The 17,656-nt window shown below is 58.0% G+C and overlaps 2 protein-coding genes across 4 annotated transcripts in view; one reads left to right on the top strand and one right to left on the bottom strand.

Annotated features, from left to right (window-relative positions):
- Positions 1-58: 58 nt before the first annotated feature.
- Positions 59-2,688, top strand: NKIRAS2 (NFKB inhibitor interacting Ras like 2). 3 transcript variants are annotated; one of them, XM_084301086.1, is made up of 4 exons: positions 59-239; positions 356-476; positions 682-923; positions 1,482-2,688. In XM_084301086.1, the coding sequence occupies exons 2-4, from the start codon at positions 383-385 to the stop codon at positions 1,719-1,721; spliced, it is 576 nt and encodes a 191-aa protein (XP_084157212.1). In that variant the 5' UTR covers positions 59-239; positions 356-382; the 3' UTR covers positions 1,722-2,688. The 3 variants fall into 3 exon arrangements, with proteins under 3 accessions (XP_084157212.1, XP_084157214.1, XP_084157213.1); XM_084301088.1 differs by having other exon boundaries at positions 59-476; positions 682-755; positions 853-923; positions 1,482-1,677; XM_084301087.1 differs by having other exon boundaries at positions 107-136.
- A 2,714-nt stretch (positions 2,689-5,402) lies between these two features.
- Positions 5,403-17,656, bottom strand: part of ZNF385C (zinc finger protein 385C) — a gene marked incomplete at its 3' end in the record, with an annotated part of 71,830 nt that continues 59,576 nt past the window's right edge. Inside the window, exons 3-9 of the mRNA XM_084301328.1 lie at positions 17,359-17,501; positions 12,630-12,740; positions 9,863-10,025; positions 8,350-8,664; positions 6,738-6,925; positions 6,120-6,233; positions 5,403-5,624 (exon numbers count right to left, since the gene is read on the bottom strand). Coding sequence (XP_084157454.1) covers positions 5,403-5,624; positions 6,120-6,233; positions 6,738-6,925; positions 8,350-8,664; positions 9,863-10,025; positions 12,630-12,740; positions 17,359-17,501 — 1,256 coding nt within the window. The remainder of the gene's footprint in view (positions 5,625-6,119; positions 6,234-6,737; positions 6,926-8,349; positions 8,665-9,862; positions 10,026-12,629; positions 12,741-17,358; positions 17,502-17,656) is intronic.

The raw sequence follows: 17,656 nt of genomic DNA on the forward strand, positions 1-17,656 counted from the left end.
TTTGCTCGCTGCGGGGCTCCGCAGGGCTCGGGCTGGCCGCGGAGGGCGCTGTGGGCTGGGCTGGGCTGGGCTGAGCTGAACCGAGCCGGGCTTGGCTCGGGGTGGCCGCGCCTCTTCCGCCGCTGCCGCCGCGCAGGTGAAGCCCCGGAGGGGCCCCGGCTGTGGGCTCGCAGGGCTGGCACCGTCCCGGTTGTGCTCCTTCAACACCACCCTCACCCCCGGGGCTGCCACTTTGGGGGGTAAAAGGAGTTGGAAATTAGCGCTGAGGCCGGGTCTCGGCCGGGGAGAGTCGTCCCCCCCCCCCCCCTTCCTCCCCTCCTGAGGCGTCGCCCGCGGTTGTTTTGTGGTTTTGCAGGGGGCTCCGGAGCGGAGCTGAGGCGGCATGGGGAAGAGCTGCAAGGTGGTGGTGTGCGGCCAGGCCTCCGTGGGGAAAACGGCCATCCTGGAGCAGCTGCTGTACGGCAACCATGTGGTGGGTGAGTGGCAGCAAGGGGCTGAAGGGGGGAAGGCCCTGACTGGGTTTGGGGTGTGGGGCAGCCCGCTGCTGCTGCCACGACCCCCAAAAACCCAGCACCAGGGCGGAAAAAAGGAGCAGCGTCCACCCCAGATCACCCATCAGGACAATTCTGCAGGCTGTGTCGTGTCCAGGGCCCCCAGGTCACCCTGGCCACCTCTTGGCAGGTTCTGAGATGATCGAGACCCAGGAGGACATTTACGTGGGCTCCATCGAGACGGACCGCGGGGTGCGCGAGCAGGTGCGCTTCTACGACACGCGGGGCCTGCGGGACGGCATGGAGCTGCCCAAGCATTGCTTCTCCTGCACAGACGGCTACGTGCTGGTCTACAGCACCGACAGCAAGGAGTCCTTCAAGCGCGTGGAGCTCCTCAAGAAGGAGATTGACAAGTCCAAAGACAAGAAGGAGGTGAGCACCCACGATCTCCCCAGGGGAAAGGGGTTGCGGAGTGGGGTCTGCTCCCTTGTTCTGTGGTTCTTGCCCAGAAAGACTCCTTTCCCCTGGCTTGTCACAAGGTGGTGATAGGGAGTCCTGTTCTGTAAGACCCGTGGTTGTAACTGGCTGCTGTGCTGGGATGCTTTCAGGGGAGAGCTTTTGCTCTGTCACTGTGATTGTTCCAAAGCCAACGGGCAGGAGGGCTCTGTGCCGGAGCAAGTTTGTGGATCTCTTGCTGATGGCTGGGGACAGGGGTCAGCTGCTTTGTTTATTTCACAAGGGGAATCAGTCTCAAGGGCGTTTACAGAGATCTCTCTTGGCCTTCTAGACTGGGCACTTCTGCTAGCTGCTGCAGTGCTATGCCTACAATCGCTCAGTGGGGCTGGTTTGACCCATAGACCCTAACAGAAGGGACATTAGCTGAAGGACATGGCCTGGCACTAAGGGTGCTGCCAAGCAGAGCCAGGCAGCACTATTCAACTCCGCATTTGTTACCTACAGGGATTCTTCTCACCCTTTTTTGTTGAACAGGTCACCATCGTGGTTTTGGGCAATAAGTGTGACCTGCAGGAGCAGCGCCGGGTAGACCATGACGCAGCCCAGCACTGGGCCAAGGGTGAGAAGGTGAAGCTGTGGGAGGTGTCTGTGGCTGACCGGCGTACGCTGATTGAGCCGTTCATCTACCTGGCCAGTAAGATGACACAGCCACAGAGCAAGTCTGCTTTTCCCCTGAGTCGCAAGAACAAGGGCGGCGGGTCTGTGGATGGCTGAGACTCGTCTTTCCCTTCCCTTCTCTCAGCACCTCCTCTCCCTCACCTCTCTCCTTCCCTTGCACGTACCTCCTGCTGAACCTGTGTGGTGTCGTGGAGCCTGCAGGAAGCCTCGTGGCACGAGGAACAGGCATCCCAGGGCTGGGGATGGTCTTTGAGGAGGAGAGAGGTGACCCATCTCCCTGCACTGAGACAAGTGCTCCTTTCACTGCCCAGGCCCTGCCAGTGTTTGAGGTGCTACAGGAAAGCCAGGATTCACTAAGTGACACTCCTCTGCTCCCAGGGCACAGGCTGGCACCTGTGGGGCTGCGTGCTGCCCGAGGGGAGATGCAGCACAAAGCTGGCCAGCAGGTTGAGATCAGCTCTGCACCTGAGTGCAGGCAGGCCAGAGGAAATAAGTGCCCCTTTCAAGAGCAGCTCTGTCTTGTATTTACTGATACTATATAAGAAGAGCCCCTTTGTCCTCTCCCAGCTAGCTTTGTGGTGCTACAGCTTTGTCTCAGATCACCCCTTAACCTGGCCGGGCCCTCTGCTCCTCGATGTGTGGTGTAGTCAGTCCTTGGTCACAAGGAGCCTCCTGTCCCAGTGAATGCACAGCGCAGAGCAGGATGCTGTTCCTGAGGCAGGGTCAGACCTTGGCCCCATGTCTTTTGGTGCTCACATTTTAAAACTGCAGCCCTCTTACTGAGTGTGGACTCAGTCCTGACCTGCGAGGTGCTGGGACTGCGCTTAACCTGCACACCCAGATGCTTTAGGGCTGTGGCAGCTCTCACTGCCCGTCAGTCACAGCGTTGCCTCTCCTCTCAGAACCACCACAAGACAAAGGGAAGGTGGCCCAGTCCTGCCCAGCAACATGTTTCCCTTGGCTAGTCTGGATTTAGATTAAAAAAAAAAATAATGATGAGAAATCCCTGGCTTGTTTATACTTGTTCCTTTTATTTACTGAGTAACACAATAAAGCAATGAGATTCAATTATCAAAATATTTTCCTTTTTTTTTTTTTTCCCCAACAGTTATAGTACATCAAAAAATATACAGTGAACATTACAGGAGGGGTACTGGCCAAGTCCCTAGAGTCTGTTTATTCAATTATTATTTTTTTTTTTTTGAATCAAACTGTTCACATCACTCCAAGGTTATGTACAGAGGGGCACGCGTTATCGAGCGCTATGGACTATGCCCTACTACCTAGTACAGCATATGCTAAGTCAAAGGCAGTAAATGCTTTGGATAGCACAGGAGCAGGGAGGGATCTGTGGAGGTTGGAGGGGATGCGACAGAGGGAGCATGTTCTTATGCAGCTTGTTGCAGTATTATTGTTATTTAGAAGGAATGGCTTTCAAGGGTTAAAGTGCCAAGTGTAGGAGTGTATCAGGACTCCACTGGTGGAGGGGGGGTGACAGGAGCAGCCGCTGCTGGCTCCAGCACAGGCTTTTTTAGAACAAAATGCAGGGGAACAACCCCACGGGGTGCCCAGCAGCTCCTGCAGGCTGGAGCGTGGCCGCAGCTGCCTGCTCCCCATGCTCCCGAGGCTGGTGTGCGTGCAGGAGGGGAGGCGCTGCCCTTGGCTGCAGAGGAGGCCTGGAGGAGAGCACAGTGAGATGGGTAGGGGCTGGCTGGAGCTGGGGTGGCCACAGGCTTCGTGGCACCGAGATGCTGTTGGAACCACGTCCCTCCTGCCCCAGCTCCTGTCCTGGGGGACGTGGGGTCAGCTGTTGGTCCAGGACACGCATGGGCTGTGGGACAGTGTCCCTGTCCCTGTGCAAGCCACTGCTGGGAGCTTTCTGCCCTCAGCTGCTCTCCCAGCCAGGTCTCCCCCCACCCCCAAGAATTCACCTCTGCCCCCATCTTCCCATACACAATCTCCCTTCCCCTCTCCAGGTGTCCTCTTTTCCCTGGGGTGGAAGGAGATGCCCTGAGCAGATAAATCCATTCCCAGAGGCTCCTTTGCACTTCTGGCCTCTGTGGCAGGAGCACAGCAGTGGTGCTGCGGGGCAGTGCTGCTCGTGGTGGGAGCAGACGTGTCCTCCAGACGCAGGAGCATGGCTCTGTGCCACCGGGACCCGGCGGCTGCTCCCTCCGTGCAGCGGTTCCCAAAGCTCCTGTCTGTGGAAGCAGAAGTGTTTCAGCCCCAGGAGTTTCCTGGCAGCAGGCTCCTGTTCAACCTCATCCAAGGCCTCGTCCTGAGCATTGGTGGAGCACACCGGGCAAAAATCCTCCCGAAATCCACGTTGCTTATGGCCAAGGTGTCAGATAGGTGTGCTTGTGCGTGTGGATTCCCAGGTGTGCCAACCACCAGCCTCTTCCCCAAGGCTGGGCGAGAACACGGGCCTCATCCCGGGACGCAGCAGAGGTCTCTGAAGCAGCACCCAGGCTCGGGGACGGGAAGAGATGCCGGAGGAGCCGTCTGCACAGAGCTAAGTGTTGCTTTGTTTTCTTCCTGCTCCAAACAACACTCCCGGCTGTACAGACAGCGTGAGCACCAAAGTAAAAACGCAGACAGCAAAGCACAACGAGCGAGCTGCTCCCACGGGATTGCATAGATCGGGGTGGGTTGTCACTCCAGCGTAAGGTTCGTTTGGGTTGCAACTTTTCCTGCAAGTTTTCTATTTACAGCAGCGCGCCGGGAAGCCGGGGCGCTGCGGGTACAGTTTTCGGAGCAGGTCCTCGCTGGGCCTTCTGAGCACAGTGAAAAGAGAGCATCCGAGGGAGAGCCCCACACGCAAGCTGGCGGTGCCTGCTCCTTCATCCCTGATTGTCTGGGCTGCCGGGGACGCCTTCGTTTTGGGGAGTCGTCAGAAACTCCTTGGAAGCTCCTAATGGGGACGGGGCTGGACGGCGAACGACGGCGTTTCCTTTCACCGGAGAACCAAAAAAGTGCTTTGGGGACATTCATGCAGCCTCACAGCATCTCCCCTGAGGTAGGGGCAGGGTTGTCCCCCCCGGGGGTGGGACGGAGGCAAACAGCTGGTGCTGAGCAGGCTGGACGGGGCTCGGGGCCGTTCTCCAAGCTTGGGGTCACCTCCTTCCCACCTCGGGGAGCGCAAAGCGGCTGGCTCAGCTCTCTGCTCCTCATGGGGCTGGAGCGGAGCCCGTGTCCGACCGTGTGCCCAAATTCTGTGCTTCTTGGGTTGCCTGGGCGAAAGGCGATGTGCTTTCAGAGGGAGGGGGAGCAAGCCCTGGGCTTCGCCTATTGCTCTCTGAGTAAAGTTGCGATCGCTGTGGCCAGCGCCCACCACGGCGGGGGCTCTTTGGTGTGGGACGGACGGGGCTGGCAGGGACTGGCAGGACAGAGGGGTGCTCCGTACCCCCTCCCGGACCAGCCAGCTCCTCTCCTCCCAGTCTGCTAACTGGGAGGTGAAACAAGAAACCCAGCAGGGTCCTGGTGGCTCTGGCACCGTCCTTTCACCTGCATCACCCAGCCCCTTGGGGTGAGGGGGGACCCTGCTGAGCACGGGGCTGGCGTGGGCAGGGGGAGCAGCGGGGCCCCGGGGGGCTGGCCGGACTCTGCCGGGGCATCTCGCTCCACCAGGAGCCAACTCGAAGCAAAAAGGAGGAGAAGCCTGGGTCGACGTCTACTACTACGGTTTCCCATCAGCCAGAAGAAGAGCGGCCTGGCCGGGCACGCTGCCCCGCGCAGCCCCCGTGGCGCAGCCGACGGATCCTGGGCGGCCGAGGGGCTCTAGTAGGGAGCGAAGACGATGGGGCCCGGCGTGGTGCGGACATGGGCCGGCGGCGTTCGGAACAGGGCTGGTCCGAGGAGAGGGGCTTGGAAGAGGGTGGTGGCAGCGGCTGGTCTCAAGGCGAGGGGGCCAGGCACGGCGCACACGGCCGTGGTGAGCGGGCTGGGGAGGAAGCGGGTTGCCAGCGTTTTGGTGAGGTGCTTCTGCAGAGCCAGCTTGGACTGCGGGGAGGGAGAAGGAGAGAGGGGTGAGGCCGCATGCAGGATGGGACAAGCACCCCTGCATCAGTAAACGCAGCCCCCAGCCCGCTGGTTTTTGGGCTGCCAACTACCCACCGAGCTAAATCACGAGGTTCATGTCTCTGCAAACGAACTTTCGGGCTCGGTTTAGCTGAACCACGCCACCCCTGCCCACCCCAAGCATCCAAACCCCACCACCGTCCCCTCCAGAAATTGTGAGACAGGTGGAAGAATCCCCAAATGCTGCAGCAGTTTCAAAAGCCGCTGCCAGGGAGCCGACAAGTTCTCCCCATGCTTTCCTTCACGTGAACAAAGCCTTGAAACTCCTCTTACCCCTACCCTTCTCCCTCCCTGAAGGGATTCAAGGAGACGAGGCTTTAAAAAAATAAAAACAGATGTGCCTTATTGCAAGAGATGGCTACCACAGCAGAGGATGTTCCTGATAACCGGACGGGTAATTTGCTGGGAGACAGGTACCTTGAGAATACTCACTGCGAGGGCAGCGTTCTTCTGCAGCTTGTTGTAGGGGCTGTACTTGGGCTTGGGTGGCTTCCCGGCCAGCCTGTCTTTGTGCCTCCGGCTGCTCATGTGCTGGAAGAGGAAAAGAGCCCGAGTGATGGGCACCGACCCGGGGACCGTGGCTGGGAAGCCGCAGTCTCGCCACGGATGGGGACAAGGAGCTGCACGAGAGGCTGCCCCCCACCCAGGTGCCACCTCTGGGCTGCCCATTTATCCCACAGCTTTTGGATAGGGATGCACCCGCTGCTCCGGAGGGACCCTCTCCACTCTCAGAGCTGGGATCAGATCTCCTCCCTCTCTCCCCCCAAAACCCAAAGCCGGTTTTCGCCCCACAGCTGGGAAAAAAAAATCAGCGTGGCCAGGCCAAACACACACAGATCCCCCTTGGCTTAAGGCAGGGGAAGGATTTAAATGGGATGCATCCTATAAATCCAGGCCTTCTGAGACCCTCCCCTCCTGAGGGCATCAGGTGTTGAGAGGGGATGTGCCCCCAAACCCCAGGTTCTTTTGCATGCCCATGCCCTGAGCCCCTGCACCTCTCAGAGGAAAAAAGCGCACGAGGCTCGGCGTTCTCACCTGTTTGAGCTGGGTCTCTGAGTTGACGTAGATCTCACACACTTGGCAGTGAAACGCCTTGTTCTGGATGTTGATGCTGCCCTTGTTGCCGATCCTCTTGGATTTGTGCCCTGCCCGGGACAGGAGCTTGCCTCGGCCTCGCCGCATCTGGGTGCTGTGACCCTCCAGCATCGACTTGTGCTTGGCGCCTGGGTGGCAGAGGGACGGGGACACTCAGCAAGCATCACCTTTCCAAATCACCCCAAATCACCCACAGCAGCACCCGGCATCCCCCCCAGGACCCCAGGCTCCCATAGGGATGCAGCAGCCCCTTCCCAAACCCTTCCAAGCCCTCACGGCCAGCTGCGCTCCGCAGGCAGACCAGAATCGCTCTGCTTTCCCAGTGACATCCACCCCCCCTCCTTCCTTCCACGTGTCAGACCTTCGGAGAAATTGCTATTTTAAGCCTGATCTGGAGCTCGTCGCCCTGTCCTGGGCATTAGCACAGTCTGCAGAGCCGGGCACGCGTCGCCCTCCGTGCCGCAGCATCTGAGCTATGCCCAAGGTCAGAGCGGAGCCGGCTGCCGAGCCAGGAATAGCTCAGCGGGGTTATAAGAGGCAGGGAAGGAGGAACCCCAAATCCCACACACCTGGGAACAGGGTGCTCTGTCCTGCCCCTTGCCGGCAAGGGGCTGGGGAGGATGGGGGTGGGCAAGTAATTTAAGCCCCCGCTAATTCATTCTATTTTTTAAGGCGTTAAGCAAGGAGCCTGCGCTTAGCGCCTGCGCGACAGCCGCGGAGGAGCGCCAGGCTGCGAACGTGCCCTTTGTTTGTTTGTTCTTTTTCCCCAAATCAGCTCCTGGGCTTGTAACCAGAACCGACAGAAGCAAAAGGAGACGCTTGCAGCTAAGCCGTGTCCCGAGCCCACCCCCTCGGGGCTGGGGGTGCTGCTTCCCAGCTCCCGCTGTGCCACGCTGGTGGCGGGGGCTTTCTTTAAAAACCAGGGTGCCGGGCTGGTTGATTTTAGCATCACGTACGGGGGCAGCCAGATGGAAGCTGGCACTGCAGAGACCGTGGGCACCGCTGGGAGTCACCCAGCCCACAGCTGCCACCCGGCTCCAGCCCCCCCAGGTCCCCCCAGCCAGACGGGGAGCACTGGGAGGGAAGAACTGGGGTGAGCCATCGCTGCGGGGCTCCGGCCCGTGGAGCTCACCCAATTTCCCTCAGGTGCTTCTCAAAAAGAGCAGGAGCCCCAGCACCAGGCTGCTTTGGGGGGGGGATTTTCCTGGGCCTGCAAGAGGCAGCTCCAGGTTGGTATCAGCTGAGAGCCCCGAGCTGCAACAGAATACAGAGCAGCCTCCAATCACTTGATTAAATACATCTGAAAACATCTCTTAATTAGAGACACGAACAATAAGAGAGCATTTGACCTTGCTAGAACTCACCCCGTAAGCCGCAGCGTAAGTAAAACACGACTGCTCATCATCGCAAGCCACCTTAATTAACCCTTTTTAATTAAAGCACCCTTCATTAACTCACACGGCTTCCCTGCAAGCCTACGGGGCTCCGTTTCACGGCAGAAACACGGAGGGAAAGGCTCCGAGCCCATCCCTGGCACGGGCGATGCCCTTACCGGTGTTGTGAGCCTCCAGCTGGGACAGGGAGTTGACGGTCACCTTGCAGGTGGGGCAGTAGAGGTGCTGCTTGCTCTTCTTCCCCTCCTTTTCACTCTCAGGGGCCGAGCTGATGCTGCCACCCGACTCGGCCACCTGCGTGGCCGGGGAGGTGACGCCGGTGGCATCCGAGGCGCCCTCGGAGAGCTCGGAGGCAGGCGGGGAGCCCAGCGGCGCGGCGCTGCCCGACAGCTCCGCCGGAGCCTCCTCCGAGCTGGGCGGCAGCTCCAGGCTGCTGCCCTCACCATCCGGCTCCTTCAGGCCATTGCTTTGGGCTGGCGGGAGAGAAAAAGGGAGGAAAAGAAAAAAAAAAAAAAAAAAAAAGGAAAAAAAAAAGGGTCAGAAGGGGGAGGTTGTCTTTTCTCGAACGGGTTTTCTGGATTTCAGAGAGCAACCCCGATGCTCAAGGCCACCTCAGGCACTGCCTGCTCCTTTTATTCCTGCTGTGGGTGGCTCTACCCAGGGCTCTCTCCCACTACAGCTTTTATCCACAGCTCAGTGTGCTCAGAACAGAAGCCCCAAGGAGCCCGTGGCTCTGTGGGGTGCTCATTCCCACCAGGGATGTGTGAACCCATATCAGACAGCATGAACCAGCAAGGGCAGGGAATGCTTTTTCCCTACAGCCCTTATCTCTATTTCTAAACATCACCCAGATTTAACAAATCACAGGGAAAATCACCGCTCCTTTCCCTCTGGGCAGCCACAGGCTGGGGCACTACAACCCAGGGCCGGGTGCTGTATGGACACAGCAAAGCTCACTCCTGCCCCATGGGATTTTTGGGGTACTTCCCCAGGGGGGTGTTTTGGGGTGCTCCCCACCACACCAGATGCTGCAGACACACATAATTGGGAGCAGCCTCTGCTTTAATTGTCCCCATCTCAACACCAAGCCATGCTTAAGCACAGAAAACCTCAAGGAAATTCCAGCCCTGTGCTTCAGCTGCACATCACTGAGCAGGGCTCGGACACACCAGCTTTGTCCCCCTCTTCCCACAGCCAGGATGCGATCCCAAGGCTGAAGCAGAGTTAAAGCAGACCCAAACCTCCTTCCACTCCTCACCACTACAGCTGGGCCACCAAATAGGCTCAAATAATCAGAAACTGGGACTTGGGCTTCTTTTGCACCTCTTTAGTGCAAAAAGCCACGAGCGATGCTGCTCCCAGCTTGTCACACCAGAGATGCTGGTGTAACACAACAGCTCGTTTACTAATTCTCACGGTGCCATTGGTGACTTGCAGCTTTACACCACCCTAATACCACCTGAGCAGCAGTTGGCCCCCGAGGGATGCTCGGGCACAAGGCTGTGCCCACAGCAGGCGGTGATTCGGGTTTTAACTGGGATCCTCACCGTGCTGCAACCACACCAGCATGGTTCACCCAAACCCTGCCACATCACCCAGACCCACCCAGATCGTGGCAGCAGCCCCAGGGGTCACCGCTACAGGACCCCTCCTGGACCCACCACCCCGTACCCGTGCTGCTGGGGTCTCCGGAGCCCTCTGGGCTGGGGACGAAGTCGGCTGCGCTGTCCCGGCTGCTGGCCCCCACCGCTGCCTTCTGCTTGCTCTTCATGGCCTCGATGGCTTTCAGCCTCCGGGCGTGCTTGTGGCCTTTGTAGTGAGCTTCTGCCTGGTTCTGCAGGGGGGGGAAAAAGGGGACAATGTCGGTGCCGAGGATGGACGGATGGATCACTCAGAGGTGATATTTTTGGCTGGGCGCAGCACAAAGCCGCTTTGCTCCTCGCACGCCAATGCATTCAGGGCGAGGTATCACTTTGCTGAGACACCGCAGCATTGCAAGGCGGAGATAAGGACCCTGCTCTGATTAAATGCATCAAGGCACTTCTAAAAGGAGCCTTCAGCAAGCAAAAAAAAAAATCACGGCTTCAGAAACACGCAGTGAATCGCCGGCTGTAAAAATAAAATTAAAAAAATACCTTGGTGGGGAGGACACGTCTCCCATTGTAACCTAATGGGTGTCTAACATGCAATTTACATTCTCAGGCTCCTTTCTCCCAGAGAACGTCGAATAATGAAGTGCACATTGATGGGTTCATGCCTGCACGGAACTGATAAAAACATCCACAAAAGAAAATATCCCGAACATTTGTGTACTTAGCGGTCGGGGACAATGCAGCATTGTCACCAAAAACAACCCCAGTTTAGCAATTTGTGGAGGCTGAACCCATTGTGAATTAAGACACCGTACTGCTGAGCAGCACAGATTAATTTGCACGGCATTTTCAGGGGCCAGTTGAGGCTCCCAGTGCTGGGGAAGCAGCAGCATCACTTTCGCCCCCCCTCCTCGCCGCCTCCTAAGGGCTGGGAACAGCGCAGCGCCGGCCGGGTACGTGGGAAAGAAAAAGACCCATCGGAGCGCACGCGGCTGAGCAGAGCCTCATTAGCAAACACAATCAACTCCCATCAGATAACGGGGCTTGGCCGGGGCTGAGCAGAGCCTAAGTAGGTCACGGAGCATCGCCGCCGCTGTGCACAGGAGCGGCGTGCGATGATTTGCGCCCGGACGGGGGCTCCTGCAGACGTGACCTCGGGGGGACACGGGGCAGGGATGGGGGCGGCAGCAGCGCGTGGTGGGAAAGAGCAAAGCAACCTCAGGGGTCAAAGGCTGAGACCTGGATGCAGCCACAAGGGTGGGTTGGAAGGGCACCAACCCTCCCCGCACCACGCTTCCAGCCAGGGTACGGCTTGGAGAGCGCCGCCTTTCCCTTCTGCTGCTTTTCCCAAGGCTGCTTGGTTGCTGAGTGAAATAATTAAGCCTGGAAAAGCTGACTTTGGCTGGAAGAGCTGGATCTCCAGCAGGACTCTGCTGATACAGCACGGCCAGGCTGGGACCGCATCTCTCCAGGCACAGCAGCGCTGCAGAGCCAGCCCGGTGCTCCCCAGCTGCGAGAGCAGCCTCAGGAGGCTTGGTTCTCAAGCTGATGAGCAAGGGGGGCTCAGCACCGTGTCACTGCTCCGGGAAGGCACAGCCGAGCACAGGGTGATGCTCCCAGGCTGGCAGCTCTATAAATAACCCCGTGCTGCTGCCTCCCCCTCTGCCCTGCACACCACGGTGCGGAGGAGCGCATCAGTGCACCAACACCGACCTTCCAGAAGCAGTTCCCTGCTGCGTGCTGCACATCCATGCAAAACATCCCCTTGCTCACGGGGAGCCCCCCCCCGGGGTCTCTTCCAAGGCCAGGGGGCAGAGCAGAGCCTGGTGCCACCCCCAGCTCCGCTGTCACCCTCTGTGCAAGTCCAGGCTCAGCCCAGACAACACCAACCTCCATGGCCAAAACCTCTCTTAGCACATAACAAAGCTCCTTCCCCAGAGCTGGATGGAGAGAAAAGAGGCTGAAAAGCAGCCCCCATCTTGGGGTTTTATTGTGACTTCCCCTCCCACCCTCCCCAGTTTAGGGGGAACACAGCTGCAGGTGGTTAAGCTGTAATTCAAGCAGGAAAACGCTCCCTTGGCCAGGGCGACCACCGCAGCCCCGTGGGGTTAGGGGTGCAGCCCAGCGAGGGGCTCTGAGCTGCTGGGGGTGCAGGGAAAGGGCCCCCCCATGCTGCACTCCTGGCCCAGCTGCCTGCAAACCTCTCCTGCTGGGTGGCATTTGAATGAGAATTCCCTTTCCAACTGTTTAATCAGTTTTCCCCACAAAAGATCAGCTGCGTGCAATTCAGTACTGCAGGGATCAATGAACGTTTCCTTCCTCCCTGCTTCAAGGTGGTTGATTTACTTAGAATAAAAGGCTGGGGGGGGGTGCGTGTGTGTGTGGAAAAAAAAACCACCTGCCACATCAGAGCTCTGGGAAGCCAACGCAGGGAAGATTATATTCAGTTCCCAAGGAGCAGATATCAACTGCACGGGCTGATAAAGCAGCTTAAGCACAACCAGCGAGGCCAAGGCAGCGGGGAACAGACCTGAACAAAACGATGAGGAGTGGAAAGACAAAAGAGCTGGCGTGGTGAACAGAGGGCACAGCAGCCCTGGGAGCGTTCAGGCCCATGAGCAAGGAGGAAGCATCTTCCACCACCCTGCCATGGGAAGCATCAGCCAGGGCGAGCGGAGAGGAAGGGCAAGGAGCAGCGAGGAGCTGCGTTGCTTGGTGCCTTGTCTGGGGACGTGTGGGCAAGGGGCACCCCTACCAGCCCGCTCTGCGTCCCAGTGGGGCTGTGGGATGAGGACCCCGCTCACCCACCCAAACCCATGCTCGAGGCCAGCCCCGTGCCAGCTTACCGCCGAGTTGAAGCGCAGGTGGCAGATGTTGCAGGAGATGAACTGCTTCTTCTTGAGCGGGGTGGGCACGCCGAAGGTGTGGCTGATCACCGCCTTCTGCACGGGGTCCATCTGGAAGGGGAGGAAGGCACAGGGTGGCTGGGTGGCACCAGGACCCGCGGCACGCATCCCGCGGTGCTCAGTGTTGGCTCCCGGCTTCCAGGAACGAGCCTGGGGTCTCACAGACCTCTCCGTGACCTCTTCTTATGTACATTACTTCATATAAAACCTCTCCGTGGGGTGCTCTCCATCAATTCCTTTTTATTTTTTAAGCCAGCCTTCAAAAACCACTGAATTTCTGCTGTGGTCTGGCAGAGGGGAACAGCCCCCGTCCCCACCATCTCTCTCCTCTGGGCAGCAATGGGGATGTGGAGAGGAGGGGGAATGGCACCAGCCTGTGCCCTGCTCTAGCAGTGTCCCCCTCCTTCATCCCCCCCCTGCTCCACAGCAGCCCCCAGTGTCGTGGATGGCAAATTATCAGCTTCTGTTTGAGCTCCCAGCTGCTGTCCTCGATATCCCAATGACCTGGGAGGTTTCTGAGTGACTTAGCAGGAGCCGAAACCACCGTAAAAGAGGGTAAAAGGAGCAACAGCCCCAAATCCTCCACGTGCATTTTGCCAGGGAGCCGAAATGTTCCTGCGCAAAGCCAAAGGTGCGAGCAGTGCCTGGGGACACCACGGCACAGAGCTCCTGCAGTGCCAATGCAGGGGACAAGGGGACAGGGGTCCCACTTCTCCCCCTGGCTCTTGCCCCACAGCCACCTTCACCTGGGCTCAGTGGGGTGCTGGGACACGGCATGGCCCTGCACAGGCATCCAGGGCAGGGGGATGAGGGTGCCTGCAGCCCCAGGCACACCGCAGGGCACCGTACCCGTGCAAATCCACCCCAGGCTCCCCCAGCACCCATTTCACCTGCTGTAACCAAATTCCGAGGCTGACGCCTTTCAGAAACAGCCCCTGGTGTTTCACAGGGCATGTGCACAGGGGGAGCAGGATGATCTGCAGCGAGCTTTGTCTTTCCACCAGACCATTCATCAGGGGCAGCGCGCGGGGGGCTGCCGGCGAGGCAGAAGCATGCAGGCTGCTGACAGCCCCTGGCGCTTCTGTCCCTCCCCGATGCTCAGCGTCATTCCTCTGCCGAGGCTGCAAACTTGTTGGAAAAGCCATAATTGTTTTAAACAAAATGCATTTATTAAGGGGTATGGGGGGGGGGGGGGGGAATAAGAATCAGCTCTTTGTTTGAGCGCGGCTATAATCTATAATGCAAGTATTGTTCCCCTAGCCCGTGGCACAGGAAGATTATCTTATCTGAGTCCTGCTGTCAGTAGAGCCTTGGGTTTTCAGGCGATCGTATTTCTCTGCAAAGCTATTTGGTTGCTGAGACAGGTGCATCAGTCTTCAAGGCACATGCCTGGACAACGGAGCCATTATCAGGACCCCAGATTCCATTCCAGGAGTGAGCAGAATGGTAAAAGCGGGTGATTAATGAAGCGCCTGCTCGCTGCGAGCTTTTTGCTCACTCGTGGAATAGAAATGAAGAGGCGTTCGGGGTTCGGCAGAGAACCGGAGGAACCTACGGATGGTGAAGAGGCCGCTCCACCCCGACAGCGAAGATCGCAGCGTGCAGTCCCCGTGCTGCCAGCGCCCGGCTGGCCCTCACGTGGAAGAGCAACACCCACCTTTTCCAGGGAAAGGCAAGAAAAACGGCTCTCATCTCTGCAGCAGCCTCCACCGCGCTCAATGGGAGAATTCAGTGCCTGACAGCGAAGGCTCCTCGACGCTACTTGCTCGTCTGTTAATTAGCACTAAACTGCAGCCTCTCGGGAAACTTCACTTTCCATTTTGGATGCTTGGGATGAAGGAACCCCGTTAGCATCAATATTGGAGGAGGTTTGCTCTCTCCGCTCAAGTTTTGTTCGGTTTCCTTTTGCTGTCACGGAGCCCAGCCAGCTTTGCATTCGCTCCACGTCTGCTGGGTAGCACAAGGGGCCTCTGGGCACCCTTTTGTGTCCCCTCTGGTGGGGAGGGACGGGTGGGCACAGCCACCGTGCACCAGGTGGCTTTGGGAGCAGGGTGAGGCTGGCGACCTCTCTTTCTGTAGCAGGCATCTCAACGCTGGCCATTACCTGGGTGCAATTCCTCCCCACTGACTGCTTTGCTGTGCATGCAAGCTCCCTGTGACCCCAAAACCCAGCTCCATGCCCTGGACAGCCACACACACCCAGCCACAGCCACTTCAGCTGCCTTCACAGCTCTCTGGCCATCCCTGCGATCCAAAAGCCTTCACAAAAAAACTGGGGGAAAGTCCCACTGGGGCAGCCTGGGCGCACGCCAGCACCTTGCCACCTGTGTGAGCAGCACGATGTGGGCACCAGAGCTTTTTTACATGATGCCTGATGGGGCTGATGCTCGAATGCCCCCCGAGAGCCCTCGTTCTTCCCATCAAATGAAAACACAAGCACACCATCACCTTCTCTCTCCCATATGCAGCCTCTGCTATCTCCAATAGGAAAAAGAACCACTGCGGTCCCTGCTCGCTCTCCCTGGGGACCCTGGTGCTGCAGCTTTACGTACCATCTCCCACGGACGTGGCTTTTCCCCCTGGTCTCCAGCACCTTTCACCGAGAACCCCAGGGCCCAGCTGCTGCCAGCGCTGTGGGGGCAGCTCATCCGAAAGCAGAGGTGGGTTTTCGGGCACGGCACGCTCGGAGCATGAAGGTCCCAGCTTTATCGCCAATTCTTATTGACTCACGTTACTTTATTTATCCCTGGATGTTCCTACCGATATAAATAGAGATCTCAGAGCCAAACTTCCTGCCAGCCGCTGAGGTCAGCAGCGGGACGGAGCATCAGTTCGCTTCGCATCCTCTGGTGTGGTTTTGCGAGGCGCTGCTAGGTCCTGGGGGTTTGCAGCATCACAAGAGCTACAAAGTGCCCTCTGAGCACGTAACACGCCTTCTGTATTGCTAGGACTCTTTTTTTTTTTTTTTTTTTTCCCTCCTGCTGTTGTTGCTTTAAGTGAGAGCTCAGTTTTTGGAAAGGTTTTTGCTCGCTCCAGAGTAAAACATCTGCTGGGTTCATGAGAGCCTTGTGACCTGCTCCAAGTGCACAGCGTTCAGCTGCGCAGTTGCAACCAGCTCGTGCTCCACGCTGCTGCAAGGGGCGAGCGTTACCCGGCCGCCTGGGGGCAAAACCACGCCAGGTCCTGCCCAGCATCACCAGCAAGCAAAGGGCAAACCTCTGCTGCCTTCTTAAAATTCATTTATGGCAGCTCACTCGGGGAGCACAACACGGTGACCCCCTCGCTCCTGCCCCCTCTCCCACCTTGCCCCCATCACCTCTGCGGCACGAGAGCATCCCTGCAGGGCTAGAAACACGGGACTGAGGCTGAGCTCAATGCAACCAGCTGAGGATTCAGGGAGCTGGCAGGGATCAGAGCGCACACGGAGCCTGGCAGGGCAGCGGCCGAGCCTGTCGCTGCACAGCCGGGCAGCTCCCATGAGTGCAGGAGTCATTTTCCAATTTATTTCTTTTTTTTTGAAGCTCTAGAAAGCACGTGCCAAGGCAGGGGCAAGCGAGCGCCAAGCAGAACAAACAACAGTGTCTGGTTCGAGTTAGCTACTGACTCCAGAGACTAAAAAAAGGAACACAGACAAAGAGCAGCAACGTTAATGGCATCAAAAAAATCCTCCTCTCCTGTGTTCCTGCTTGTTAGCACAGGGGAGAGACAGGCTAAAGCTGGGATTTCAAAAGAGCTTAAAGGAGTTAGATGTCTGAATCCCATTCAACAGCAACAGGAATCCGGCACTTAATTTCTGGGGCCGACTTTGAAGATCTCGGGGATAATTTGCACCTTCAGAGCACGTTTCATCTCAAAGCCACTTACAAAAGGCTGGCCAGGATCAGGTCCCTGTTTCAGCAGGTGGGGAGGGAGTTCAGGAAAGTCCCATTTTTAGGCTCACGAGTAAAAAAAAAAAAAAAAACCTGACATTTACCAAAGGCAGGAGCAACCAAACCGCCTGTCCCAGATGCAGGGACCCAGATGAGGGCAGCAAAACCCCCTCAGCCCTGGGCAGGATGGATACCCCTGCCTTGGGCATCCTGCTAACCGCCAGGACACGGCCTTGTGCTGTGATGTGTGATGGGGGAGCTCTGCAAAGTGATGTTCAACCTCCTAACCCCAGTGTTTGGTCCCATTTCAGCCCTACCTCGAAGCCCCCGCTGGTAGGAGACGTCCCGCAGCGACCAGGCTCACCCCGCGCCTGCCTCTCCACACCTCCTCTCTCCTCCTTTTTTCCTCTTTATTCACTTGAAAACTAATGAACTGCTCTCCAGAGCGACTTTACCGCTATCGATTCCAGGAGCAAAACCCCATTGATCTTGGTTGCAGCAAACCACCTTTTTAATTTTGCTTTCTGAGGGCGGCGGATGGGGCGAGAGGCAGCCTTCGAGGGTTCCTTCCCGCTGCTCCCTCGCCCCACGACGCTGGCACCACGTTTGCTCCGAGCTACGGGCAGAGCAGGCACCGTGTGGGGGTGAAAAATAGCCCCAAAATTAAGCCAGGACTTATCTGGCTGGGTTCAAGGAACAGAAGAATGGGGAAAAAAGAGTTTTTATTTTTTCTTTTTTTTTCTGGGGGATAGAGGAGGAAGGGGTCCGGCAGCCACAGCCCCTTGCCCACGGGGACTCACCGTGTTGAAATTGGGGAAGAGGTTGAGCGGGGACGTCCCGTTGAGCCTGAAGGTCAGGAAGTGCTTGATGTCCAAGGGGGGGTGAAGGGGCCGGCCGGGAATAGGCAGCGATGCTAGGAGGGGACTGCTGTGTCCAGAGGGACCTGGGGGGAGAGAGCAGCGTTAGCACGAGTGGACCCCACTCACACACGGGGACAAGGCCACCGGGATGGTCTGGTGCTGCTCTGATCCTTTGGTGACCTGTCCTACATGGGGGGGCTCGGGGCATCCCTCTGGTTTTTGGGTTCAGCCCCAGCAC

Source organism: Netta rufina (assembly GCF_964035555.1).
Source record: "Netta rufina genome assembly, chromosome: 24".
Classification (NCBI taxonomy): Eukaryota; Metazoa; Chordata; class Aves; order Anseriformes; family Anatidae; genus Netta; species Netta rufina.